At 42.0% G+C, this 12,903-nt stretch overlaps 2 protein-coding genes across 3 annotated transcripts in view; one reads left to right on the forward strand and one right to left on the reverse strand.

The window, feature by feature from the left end:
• XRCC5 (X-ray repair cross complementing 5) overlaps nt 1–1,491 on the reverse strand; it is a 78,542-nt gene extending 77,051 nt beyond the window's left edge. Inside the window, exon 1 of the mRNA XM_074548718.1 lies at nt 1,374–1,491. The gene's annotated coding sequence lies outside the window, so the exon portion shown is untranslated. The remainder of the gene's footprint in view (nt 1–1,373) is intronic.
• PECR (peroxisomal trans-2-enoyl-CoA reductase) overlaps nt 1–12,903 on the forward strand; it is a 29,032-nt gene that overhangs the window by 9,740 nt on the left and 6,389 nt on the right. The window contains exons 2-4 of one of the 2 annotated variants that reach the window (XR_012581997.1): nt 1,374–1,640; nt 4,686–4,819; nt 12,243–12,408. Coding sequence is in view for 1 of the 2 variants with exons in the window: in XM_074548725.1 (XP_074404826.1) it covers nt 1,523–1,640; nt 4,686–4,819; nt 12,243–12,408 (418 nt within the window). In the remaining variant the exon portion in view is untranslated. Of the gene's footprint in view, nt 1–1,373; nt 1,641–4,685; nt 4,820–12,242; nt 12,409–12,903 lie in introns of those variants that run through there. The other variant, XM_074548725.1, reaches the window with a different exon arrangement.

Raw genomic sequence — 12,903 nt, forward strand, 5'->3', positions numbered from 1 at the left:
AAGATCTAATTCACTAGCACAGATGAGTGCTTCTCCCTGGGATTAATTAATGATTGCTCTGATACGGCCTGCCCAAGATATGTAGGGCAGCCAGAGACAGTTAATGGGAATCTGTGAGGTCTCAGATTGTGAAAGATAATTAAAGGGAAGAAAAAAAATTTTTGCAGTGTCACTCACAGTGCTTCACGTTTTGCCCCTAGAAAGTGGAATGCTTTCAACACCGATGTACTCTGCAAACACTGACCCACCCAAAAAGGGCAATTTTGTCTAACAGCTGCCTTATTGGCCTAAGTCACCATGCAGAAATGCACCCCGTCACCTTTCATTTCAGGTGATTCAATCTGGACACCCGGTTAACTTCACCATGCCTCCCCTCCCATACACTTAAAAGGAGGGTCTACAGCTTCCGTTAAAACACACTGAACTACAGGATAAACACATTATGCTAACATTGTTCCCAGTTTAAAGTATTAAACCTTAAAACATGCTTTTGGAAAGTAAATAAATTTGTTTCACAAATGAAAATCCCAAAACAGACTCAATGATTCTCCCACTTTACTTATACGTCTTAAAAAAACCCCCAAAACCTCACTCTCTTCTCACATTAGCCAACTCTCCTAAGGCAAAAATAACAAGACAAAATTGAGACATACTTTCAAACATCTCTTCTATTGAAAAGGACAGAGGAGATGCCTGGAAAGACACTGAACATGCACACCCATGCTGCTGGGCACATCAGCGCCGGTTACAATCACCTGCAACGGACAAAGATGCTCTGTCACTTCACTGTGGGACAGAAAAGAAAATGATGCTGCCTGTCCTCTGAGCAGTTAACACTGAGCTTAGTTAGGGCCATCTTAAGGGGGCCGGGAGAGGGGGAATGGACACCACCAGCACAAAGGCAATTGAGCCCACAATGACTCTACTGGGGACATGCTGAACGCTGTCACCTCAGCCTTCGCGGCCTCTTCCCTGCACAGTCCATGCCCGGAGAGAGGACTGCCCGCCCGTGGGTCCGTGGCAGGCGCACACCAGCACCTTCTCCTGTCCGTGACATCCCTTCTCCTGTCCGTGACAGCCTCCGGGCTTCCCCCCGGCTGCTCCCGGCGCGGCTCCGCTCCCGCTGCTCCTCAGGGTGCCTGCCCGCGTCCAGGGGAAGGTGGCCCGAAGCGGAATAGAAAACCACTGCGACCCCGTCCCTTGCAAGCGGACGAGCCCGCGGCTGCGGGCAGGTGTGCGCTCACTGCGGGGCTGCAGCGGCGACCCCGCGGCGCCAGCGCAGGCACCGACCCCTCCCGGGCGCCGAGCGGGGTCTGCCCCGCGGGGCAGGACCCAGCGATACCGACAGCGGACAGCCGCCCGCCTTGCCTTACCTGCCGCCCGTGGTGCCACCGCCGCCGGCACCGCTCCGCCGTCTCCGGCGCCGAGCCCCGGGCGGGCGGGGCCGCGCGTCACTCGGCGGGGGCGGGCGCGGCTGAGGCTGAGGCTGAGTCGGGCAGGAGGGGAGGGAAGGAGGGGGAAGATGGCGGCGGCGGGGCGCGGGCTGCTGGCGGCGGGGCTGTTCCGCGGGCGGGTCGCCATTGTCACCGGCGGCGGCACCGGCATCGGCAAGGCCATCGCCGCCGACCTGCTGGCGCTAGGTGGGCGCGGGGCGGGCTCCGCAGGAAGCCCCGGTGGGGCAGCGGGGCCGGGCGGGTGCTGGGAGGGCAGATGGAGTTCGAGGGGCCGTCAGGAAGTGCCCGCGGGCTCTGCTGCCTTTCGGGGGCTGACGGTGCCAGGAGCCCTGGGTGGGACTTTGTGACAGGGTCCGCAAGGGGCACGAGGTGAGGTTGGTGTGGGGCTGTGCCTTTTGGCCCGCAAAAGAGTCGCTATTTAAACACAGAGGTCAGCGAGGTTGTGTTAAACCAGGACCCTTTCCCTCCGATTCTCCCTTCAGTGAGTTCTCGTCTTGCTTTAACTGGAGGATTTACGAGGTTGTTGAACCTTGATTCTTACAGAGCAGTATCCTTAAACTGCTGCCAGCACAGTAACATCTTAGAGACGTGGGGCTTCTCGCAGTGTCTGCGGTTTCAGGAATGTCCTGAAATTGAAGAACATCTTCATGATGCACGGCGTAGCTTTTCTTTCCACTCTGAATACAGAGAAGTGGTAAAACCTAGAGCGAAAGGCAGTCCCTGACTGTCTGATATGAGACCAGGAGAGGTAGGAATGACTCCTACATCCACCTTGCAACACCTTTCCTGCAGATTTCAGCTCTGCTAGGGATCATCGGCGTCGGCCTGGGTTTGGGTACTTTATTGTCATGATTAGATTCAGCGCTCAGAATGCCAGCGCTGGTGTTACAGCCCTCGGTGTCACACTCCCGTGGTTTGCATTATTGGAATGTGCACTGCACTGCATAGTAAGGAGCTTTCTTTGTTAAGGCTGTGCTGGGAGACAGCTCTGCCTCTCCTGGCCTTTGTGCCGCAGCTTTCCACTTGCTTTGTACAGCTGAATGGAGAATTAGTTCTGTTACCTTTGTATTACTGGGGAAATGAGTATTTTTTTTTTTCAGGTGTCCTTACATGCTGCTTTAAAGAGGTGCTTTTTAAGCATCACCACAATATTGGTTAGTGATGTTACCCAGTTACCTTAAAATTGTGATTAATTTGATTTTTGCTGTTTTTCTCAAGAAAAATACAGTAACAAAAGTGTGTCCGTAACAGCCTAAATAGAAGACAATAGAAAAGAAATCTATACAAAGCACATGAGAAAAAATTAAGAAAGAGCTATACAGAGCTTAAGAGTGACCGAATAACCTTCCTTACCTGTAGACCTTCTGGTTACTCCTGACAAGATAATGATTAGGAAATATTTCCATGTATACCCTGCACTTCAGGTAAGGGGGACTGGTTCTTACAGGCATAGGAGCACTGACACATAATGCTAGTTATTATATACATTGTTTATATAACCAGTCTCCTTTGGGGCCTTCTGGACAAATTTAAACCTTTTATCTGGAAACTTGTGCCCTTTTCCCTGACCCTATCAGGAAATGGTCCAGTCATTCTTTGTGAAGAAAGTTAAGTTATGTTGTCAGCTTTCACAGTATGTACCAAATGTTCTCCAGTGGTTAGAATCTCTCCCTCTACCAATTAGTACATTTAGCTAAAATATAGTCTCTTACTAAACCTTATTCTATATCAATGTGTGTATTAATAAGCACTTAAGTTGGTAGATACAACTGGGTTACTGTGATTCAGTATTTTGTGTTAATTGGTAATTCTGTGTGGCATTTTATGAACTTTGCTTTAGTTAGGTGGTTGTGCAAGTGACTGGAGTTCTTAATTAAAAAAAAAGATCAGGAGACCTCAGAGACTACTGTCTTTATATAATGTGTTGTTTTAAGATAGCCACTAATTAAAGGTGAAGCTCCTATTCCTAAGGATATGTAGTTGTAAAGCTTCCCCCCTGGAAGAATTAAACTCCTCTATTTTTAATATTTATTTTAATATATAGTTTCACAAGACTGTCTGAGTCAAATGAACAGCTTGCTGCTCTTTCCTCCCCCTAGTTATTTTGATTTGATTCTGGTGTTTGCTTGATCACATGAGAGGCCAAATTCCACTCTGCAACAGAGGTGGGGGGAAAAAGCCCTACGCCTGGCAAGATATTAACTTTTTCTCTTTTTTCTTGGTTGGTTGAGGATGGTATATATTAAAGTATTAAAGCAGATGAGCAGCAGACCTGATATGAAGAAGAGATTACTTCTGCTGAAATGCTAAGATGATGGAAGGAGCAAGCTGGCAGCAAGACCTCCTTGCTTGCTTGGCTAGTAATTTGCTTATCCATTTGCTTATCATTAAATGAAATTGCCTGCTGGATTTGCACTAGGAATTAATTTGGTGTCCTTTGGTTTAGTTTGTGTAGTAGCAATTGCTGAAGCCTTAAAGCTGTCCTGAGTCCACTGGTGTCTCAGAAGAAATTAGACTGGTTGTAGTGTGAGTGCTTGACTTAAATTTGGCACCTGTATTGTTTTCTCTCTGTAGAATGAATCCTTCTGCCTCCAAATGCTGAAAAAAAGGAGTACTTGAGCTCCTGCCTGATTTTTTTTCTCTCCTTTCTGCAGCCAGGATTCTGCAGTGCCACAGGGAGGGCTCTGTTCCCACTGTCTGTAGACTGCAGATAGGGATTAATCTTGTGAGGCTATTATCCTTCCTTCAGTCTCTGTAGAGTTAAAAACCAGACCATTACATTTACTCACTGCTACTCAAAATTACAGCCAGTTGTACAAGAAGATTATTTTTGTGGTTCTAAGAGCAAGCATTTTTTGTAATCAAGACCTGCTGAAACATCTTTAAATCACTTAATTGATAAATGAGGCAGCTGTGTGCAGAAGCAGCAGAAGTGATGCCTGAAAGCTGCTTTGCTGACTCTGCAACTCACAGGTTATCTTCTCTTCTGCAGGAAGGAGAGGAAATCTTGTGGACTTTTTTTTTTTTAATTGCTCTTTTCCTGCCACAGAGGGATCTTGTTGCTAAGAAGCATTTGACATCAGTATTTCTCTCTCTTGCAAGAATCTCAACACTGTATTTTCTAGTCAGTGACTAATAAATGCACAGCCTACAAGATACCTCCATGATGTTACTAAAAATATAGCAATATTGTGTTAGCTGAATGATGTTTCATTTTGTCTCCACACACAGGTTGCAGTGTTGTCATTGCCTCTCGTAAATTTGACCGGTTAAAAGCTGCAGCAGAAGAGCTGAATAACAGATTTGCCTCTGTGAGTCCTGCTCAAGTGACCCCCATGCAGTGCAATATCCGCAAAGAAGAAGAGGTAAAGATTACTGACCTGGTTCTGGGGCTTAACATATCAAAAGCATCTTGTCTATATAAGTTCTCAGATCTCTAAAGATTTCTGGTCTTCTCAAAAGTAGCTTAGACGGGGAAAGGTGGCGCAGAGATCAGTAAATTGAACTGGACAGATGTGCTTCCCAAGGGAAGACATTTGTTAGCCACCTAAGCAAAAAAATATTTGTAAATATTGGCAAATATATTTCTGACCATGCTTGTATGTTTCAGATATTTCTGGGAGATGCAGGCCTTGGAACTGGCATGTTCTACAGCGAGGCAGAGCCCACTTAGCATGATTCTTTGTCACATTGCTGTGACAGAAGTGAGGGGGTGTAAACTTGTGAAGATGGAGACCTCAGAATAGTTCCTTCTAACAGGAAGGCATAGCATGAATCTGAATGCTTGTGACTTGCCACAACTGCCCTGCATTGTCAGTTTGGCTTGTAGTAAGCCAAAAACCGCATAGATATATAATATTTTAGCCATGTCAGAAATTTTAGTTGCAGTTTGAGGTGTGCCTCATTGCAAGCTCTGTTACTATTCAAGCTGATTTTTAAATTTTTTCTTCATATTAGAAAAAACGGAAGATCTGCTACTATTTAAGTTGATTTTTGAATTTTTTCTTCATATTGCAAATAATGGAAGATCAAGAGAAAAAGTACATAATCCAGGTTCTTCAGAAGTCTGCATGCACCTCCTAATTTTTTTTATCTCTGTAATTAAATATTTAAAAGTCCAACTTCAGATTGGATTTTTAAGTTTTTGAAGACAGCTAGAAAATCCTCCAGTAACCACTGATTGCTACATTTTTTTAAACCTCTCAAAGTCTGTCTTAACCTAAATATTAATGACCTTCAGTAGCTATAAGGATTCTGGAAATATCCTACAATATAGCCATAAAACAAATAAAAATTGAAATTCTTCCCTTGTGGAACAGTTCGTGCCATAAAATATTTATAGTGCTCTACTCAGACTTTCTCTCCTGAAGGAGATAAACCCTGGGGCTGTGCTGTATGTCACTTCACCTACCAGTGAATTTTAGGTGTGTATTTACTGGCATCAGCAGTGCAACATAATAGGTTATGGCAGATGTCAGAGGGCAACTTGCATGATTAAAGGTACAGGAAAGAAAAGAGGTAAAGAGGAAAAAAGGGAAAAATGCTTTTTTCAGGTCTGTTTCTTGCAGAGAGCACTCTGGCATGCTTAATAACCTTCTGCAGGTGAATCTTATTTCTATATCAGTCTGAAATCGATCAGTGTAAACTACAGCGTTCTGTGAGATGGTTTGGGGTTTGCTTGGATGGTGAAATGAGGTAATCTCCACTAAACTTCCATTCCTTTGTTTCCTTCTTAAGTGTGCTAAATGCCTCTTTGACAAAACAGGCTTAAGTGGCTTTGGAAGTTTTTGAAGGTGCTTTTCAAGCCTTCTTTATAATGCCGTGTAAAGAGTTTAGACATTTTTCTGTGTTATGGGTAGCCATACTGATACTTGAAGAAACTTCTGTCTTTGCTATTACCTTGCAGCTTTATAATAAAATTTTCCTGTTTCAAATTTAAACTTTACCCATTTACAGGCACACCAGAACTTTCCTACAACTTTTCCTATTATATTAGTGAAACTTCTATTTGGTGTCTCCTATCAGTGGAAGTTCTCTACAACCATTGTCCTTTCATGTCTGTTTCTATTGAAGACAGGCTTCAGAGGAAAAAGGCAGATTAAACTCTTGTCTTGAACTTTTCAGTCATTGATTTGGTCTTACAGTTTGACTCACTTCAGTTCTGCAACTGCTCTTATTTCTGTTGAAGTCCTATTTAGAAAAAAAATACTAAGAAAATTTCATAAGCCTTTTGCTGACGATCTGAACAAGGGATGCAGTTTCTGTTGCATATTAACATAAGAACTTGTGTACCTGGTAAATATTTCTCCATTCCAGATGTCCATCTACAAGACTAGATATTTTATTGGTTAGAGATATCCTGACATTCTTATTCTTCAGTTTGTGCCTCTCTGCCTCTGTTCCCTTCTGGTAATACTGAGATTCTCAAAGGTTGCTAAATCCTGACCATGTGTTACTTGATTTCTAAATCTACTGTTGGACCAGAAATTTGTGTTTTCAGCTCTCAAATTTGTAGTGAGGGTAGTGCTTCTTTACACTGAGGTACTTTGTAAGTTGAAGCTAGATAAACTCAAATTAACAATTGTTAACTTACACTGCTAAAAACTCAGTCCGAACTGAGGTGTATGGCAGATTTTCCACATCCCACTGCTTACTGTTGCTTATTTATTGTGTCTCCTAGAGCAGCAATGGTGAAAAGTACTTTTTTTCCTAATTTGCGCTTGCTAGCCTTGTGGAAACTAAAGGAAAAGTACCTTTGGGCTTTTACTTTGATTCAAAGAGTGTTGTACATCCACTTTCCAAACCTACTCCATTCTTAACTTAAAATTTAGTGCCTGGGACTTGGAATCATAGGAACAGGAATCAGTAAAAGATGTTGTTAAGGATTTTTCTAGCCTAAGAGGCAAATATTGAGTAGAGGTAACACAGTAATATAATTCACTTCAGTATTTTCACAAATACAGGAAGAGCTTCCTGTTGCAGTGGAAGAGGGGATGGGAGGGCATGTCAGCTTTTGGTTTCCCTCATGAAAGAAGGGGGACTAGTTACAACTGTGTTGGCTCTGTGTGCTACTCATTAGCAACATTACAACTCATTGTGTGCTTTCAGCTTAGTGTGAGTGAAGAGTATTTACCTCAGAAATCCCAGGAGCACATTGTTGGGTAGAGAGGAACAGCCTCCTCAAGAATTCCCTGTGAGTCACAACATCCTCCTTCTTAGCTCTTATACCAGGTACCAAAGAACATGTGCAGGAGAAAAACATTATAAATGTTTCAACAAGAAAAAAAAACAACTTTGGAGTTCAAGCTCCCTTAGATGTCAGAAGTGATCTATCGCAAACTTCAAAGCCCAGGAAGTTTCCTGGAGAAGTACATAATTCATTTAATATATCATTCTCTCTGACATCTCACTGAAGTCTTTTTAAGAGTAAGTCTTTGTTTCCAAGGAAGCCACCCTCATCATCTATAGGATCAAGCCATTTCTTTTTACTACAAAATGCCATTTTTTTATCCCTTCTTCTCCATCAATTGTTCTGCATTTCTATAAAGGCCTCTATACATTTTGTCCTGGTTTGAATTTTATAAATTGGAGGGAGACACTTTGAATAGGGAAAATTTAAGAAAGATGAAGGTGCTTTCAAATTTCCAGAAGATTATTTTTTGCCTCCTTTTGCAAATCTTAAAGTAACTGACCTGCTTTGAAGATGACACGGTTCATGCCTCTGGTTTGGATCTGTGAAATTCAATCATTAGAAGACTGACTCCTCATCATGTAGTCCAGGAGGTTTGTTAGAGCTCTTTCTGGCCTAGGAAGAGGCAAAGAAGGTGCAGTGAATTAATTATTGCAGAAGCTTGATGGCAAATATCATGGGAATAGCTTAATGAGTTCACATTTTTAAGTCTCTAAATCTTCATCCTCAGAAGCCCTTTTGCTTTCTAGCAAAGCTTACTTTTTGTTTAATGTGCCAGAAATAATCTTGCTTGATGGAGGATTTTGAACCACTGCATAACCTGTCAGGCTTATTTTTGTCATGAGTTTGCTGCTGCTTTGACTAGTTTTCCATTGAGTGTTTGTAAAGAATAAAAAAACCTGTTTTATTTTTAAAAATGGCAGAGTGGAAGGTTCTGGGATAAGAGGACCAGAGGTTTCTCTGTTCTGTCATCAGAATATATTTTTATATTCTGTCATGGGGCTTTATCCTGGAGCAGTGCTTGTGCACCTGTTCCCTTTTCCTGTGGTTTGGAGTGTATATAGTGATAGAAATTGCTTCTTAGTGATTATGAAACTGAAGTGATTTTCATTGTTTGCATATTTCCTGGCCTCGTAGTTTGTTGAGAGCAGATCAGTTTGCTCTTGCTGAGTTGCAAACCAGACAGTTCTGTGTGCACATGTATCTTTATTTATCTCTTTTTGTGTCTTGAATTTTGAGCTACAGCAAAATCTGTTGACAGGGACAAGACATGAGGAATGAATGTCTGAATTAAAGGGAGGAAGGGAAGGAGAGAGACTGAGCAGATGATGGTCACAAGCCATGTGGTCCTATCAGTCTTCTGGGGGTACCACCTTCACACTGGCCAAGCTTCAGGTACCCATGGGGTGGTCACAGGTGCCATTCCCATCACTTGGGGTGATGTGTATGAGCAGTTGCTTCCTTTCCCACAGTTTGCCACAGTGGGCACTTTTGTCCAGATGCATTATCCGACATGTTCTGACCTGGTCTTACCTCTGCCAGGCCTGGAATTAATGCTTTCCTGTTGCAAATTCCTGCCTTCTGTGCTTCTCTCAAGTTTCTGCTTTGGTGGCTTATCATCTTATGGTAAGTTCCTTCCGTGGCTTTGACAGTGTTTTGAGACAGGCAGCGGTACTCTTTAAATCCTTACACTTGTAAAGCCTTTTTGCTATACTCTGTGGACAAACATTCCTTTAACTGGCACCTAGATCAGTAGAAGCTTACATGTCTAGGTAAGTGTAAGATAAATCCTTGTACTTCTGGTAGGCCATGGCTGTTCTTGAAATCAGCAATTCAGAATTCTGTTCACAGTGTCTCCTTTCCATACTTGAACTCCAGCAGCAGAACCTGCTGCTGGACCAGACCCTGAGGGTAAAATCTGTCAGTTGGACATCAACAAAACTTCAGACAGCCTCGGTAGTGCTACTTAGCACATACCTTGTGTCTGAGCTCTCTAGTAGCTTTTCTTTTCCAATAAACTTTATAGCTTAGCACAGGCTCAGTTGGTTTATAAATACTTAATGCCTGTCTGTGTGAAGCCTGTCGTGAAAGGCTGTGGCTTGGTGGGGAGTTGTGGATAAGAGATTCCTGTTGTTGTACTTTTAAATAACACAGCAGTAACACAGTAAAAATACCTGTTACCACTGTGCCAGAATGCCTTTTAGTTCTAGCCACCAAATCACAAATCTCTAAAACTCTGTAGTGGGTTGTTTGCCTGTGTGTTTTACTGACCCACTGTGACCTGTGAATGCATGTGGACGTTTGTCCCTTTTCCCTGAGTCAGTGACTGCTGTCATCTCAGTTGTCTGTAAGTATGGGCTACTGCCTAATATATCTAAGATGCAGTCACACACAAAAGTTCCTTATTGCAGTGTTCCAGTCTTCTGGTTATGTCTGAAGTGCCTGATTTTGTTCTTCTCTGTCTTTATCAGAAGAATGTCTTAAACTAGTAGCTCTACCTCATGCAGCTTTGCTTTGCTTCAAAAGAGAGTCTTTAATAGCTTTTCTAAGTTCCTTCCAAGTGGATATTTTAATTATAGCAATAGAAAAGAATCTTCTTTAGTAGGCACTGTGATTTAAACGTGTTCTACCAGACCCTCCTTCTCCCTGTGCTGCTGGCTGCAGTCACCACATTTAGTGTGACTGGGAGAAGCACTGCAGTGATACTTTGCTGCAGCACAGAAGACTTTGAGAAGATTGCTACAGTTGGAGCCATCTGAGCTGTCACTGGAGAGCTTTCTGGTCTTTCCTGGCATTCAGAAAGCAGAACTGATGTGTTTGTTGTTGTTGTTGGGTTTTGGTTTTTTTTTCCTGAGAATATGGTTCAACACGTAGGAACAACAGTTCCTTAAATGCAGCATATGAATCATTTTGAATTGATATGCTATAACATATAACACAGATTTTGTCCAGCTGTTGAAAAGTTGCTTGAATGTCTCTTCTCAGTGCATTTTTCTTGTTAATTTGTTTTCAGTCCTTTCTTTTTATCATTCTTAGTATTTTTCCTTCTCTCTTTCTCTCTCATCTCTCCACAGTCTGAATAGCCTTAGTCTGTACAAATCTTCTTTGTACTGAAACCATTCTGTTCCATAAATGAGCCCATATTTCAGTAACTTACAGAGAATAATATTCAAAGTAAGATTCTCAGACTGACAGGGAGAAGACTTTGATATTGCTGAGCAAAGCATAACTTTTGCTGCCTAGCCAGACATGACTTTCCTTTGCTCACAACAAGAGAGAAGTAAAAGCCAGAATGTCCTTGTGGCATGGCTGTTCTTGCAAGCTATGAGTTTGAGACTGCTGTCACAGATGTTTTGGTTTTCTGTGATTTTTTCCTCACATCCCACAACCTGCAGTGACTAATAAGTGAGGAATAGGATGACATTCAGAATTTGAAGATGGGGTTTAGGTATTGAAGGCATTTGTTCTCAGCAGGCACTAGTTTTTCAGTCATTATTTGCTTGCTTAGGGTTTTTTTCTTTCAAGAGATGCATCCTTACAGGATCCATACTATCCTGTAAAACCATTCTGTGCTGTTAGAAGTAAAAGATTAGTAAGTAAATAGTAAGGCAGCCTTTGTGAGACTGGGTTGGTAACACTCATTGTGAGATACAGATAATGCATTGCTTGCACTTTTTTCTGTTTCTGATGTTCTATTGTAACTCAATACAGAGAAAGGCTGTTTGATATCCTTCCCCTAGCCCAATTTGTTTGAGTGGCAGCATTGCTCCACCTATCTTTTGGGGACTTTTTTTTCTGTGTTTTTCTCTGACCACAGATGCTAGGTTATCTTTTTATATATGCTTGAGTAGGAATAACTGATGCATGGTCTCTAGTTATGATTGATGATGTAAGCAGGAAACAATCATTTTGTCCCATTTCCTGTTTCTTGAGATAAATGTTAAGTTGTTGCTATGGAGTTCTTATTACTATCTTGCAATAATAGTTTTGCTAAAGAAAACAGCTTATATTTCCAGCATTTTTTAGACTTCATGTTTTGTAGGGTAATTAACCTTCTCGCTCTGTGTAAGAAGGCTGGCTATTGCCAACTCATATGTCAGAGCTGTAGTGAATGTATGAAACTTCTAGATAAGGATAATAAAACTCCTCAAGATGAGTTTTGTTTTCTGTTTAAAATGGTGAGGTATATGGTCAGATAAAAATAACATTAGCTACGTTATATGGAACTCTTTGCAGATCTCATGTGAACATGCCCACTCTTTTGAAGAACGTCAGGAGATTCTTAGTAGGTTGTGTGTAGTGGGCTTTTGTGTCTGTTGGATTTCACAAATCTTTGGCAGCTTAAATCCCCTTCTTTTTTGGGTGCTGGTATTTTATGCAGCACCTGCATTGTACCAGCAAAATTTCCTAAGTAAACATGGATACAGCCCAGTCCTTCTTGGCTGGCTAATCCTGTCATACCAATCTCACAGCCTCTCTGAAGGCTAGACCTACTCTTTTTCTGTGAAAGGGCTTGAGGGAGAAAATACTGTCTGAGAAGAAAACTGGGTGTAGCCCTTGATGAGCTAACAAATACTCACTAACAAATACTGTTTCAGGTAGAAGCTTTGGTGAAGTCTACACTGAGCCTGCATGGCAAGATTGACTTCCTGGTGAATAATGGAGGGGGCCAGTTTGCAAGTCCTTCTGAAGCCATCCGTGCAAAAGGCTGGAATGCTGTGATAGACACCAATCTGACAGGGACCTTCTATTGTTGCAAAGCAGGTAAGGTCTGAACATTGAGCTTTTTATGTTTATTTGGTTTTGCTTTTTACAGAAATACCAGAAGATAAGAAATGTCAAGTTTCTCTAGCTGCTTCTTTTCATGCACTTACCTGACAGTGGGTATTTGTTTTCCTGAATCTCATCCAAAGCTTTCCATTAAATGATATATTACATTTCTTCATAAATACAAACATACATTTAAGGCAAGCATGATCTTCTGGTTAAGGCCAGGTTTGGGAAGTCAGTTGACTTGGATACTCATATAAAGGACTATAGGAAAACCACTTAGCTTTCATGGCCAATATTCACTGTATATAACATAGAAAAATACTTTTTTCAGAGATATAAATTTAGGCTTAAATTTAAGTATGGTATGTCATTTTCAGACAGCATTTGGAATGTGGAAATTAAAGTAATTTACATGGAAACATGAAATTGATTTCCATCAAGTGCTTCTTTACAATCCTTGAGCCTTACCTGGACCGTGCCTGTTGT

This window comes from Zonotrichia albicollis, chromosome 10 (assembly GCF_047830755.1).
Source record: "Zonotrichia albicollis isolate bZonAlb1 chromosome 10, bZonAlb1.hap1, whole genome shotgun sequence".
Lineage (NCBI taxonomy): Eukaryota > Metazoa > Chordata > Aves > Passeriformes > Passerellidae > Zonotrichia > Zonotrichia albicollis.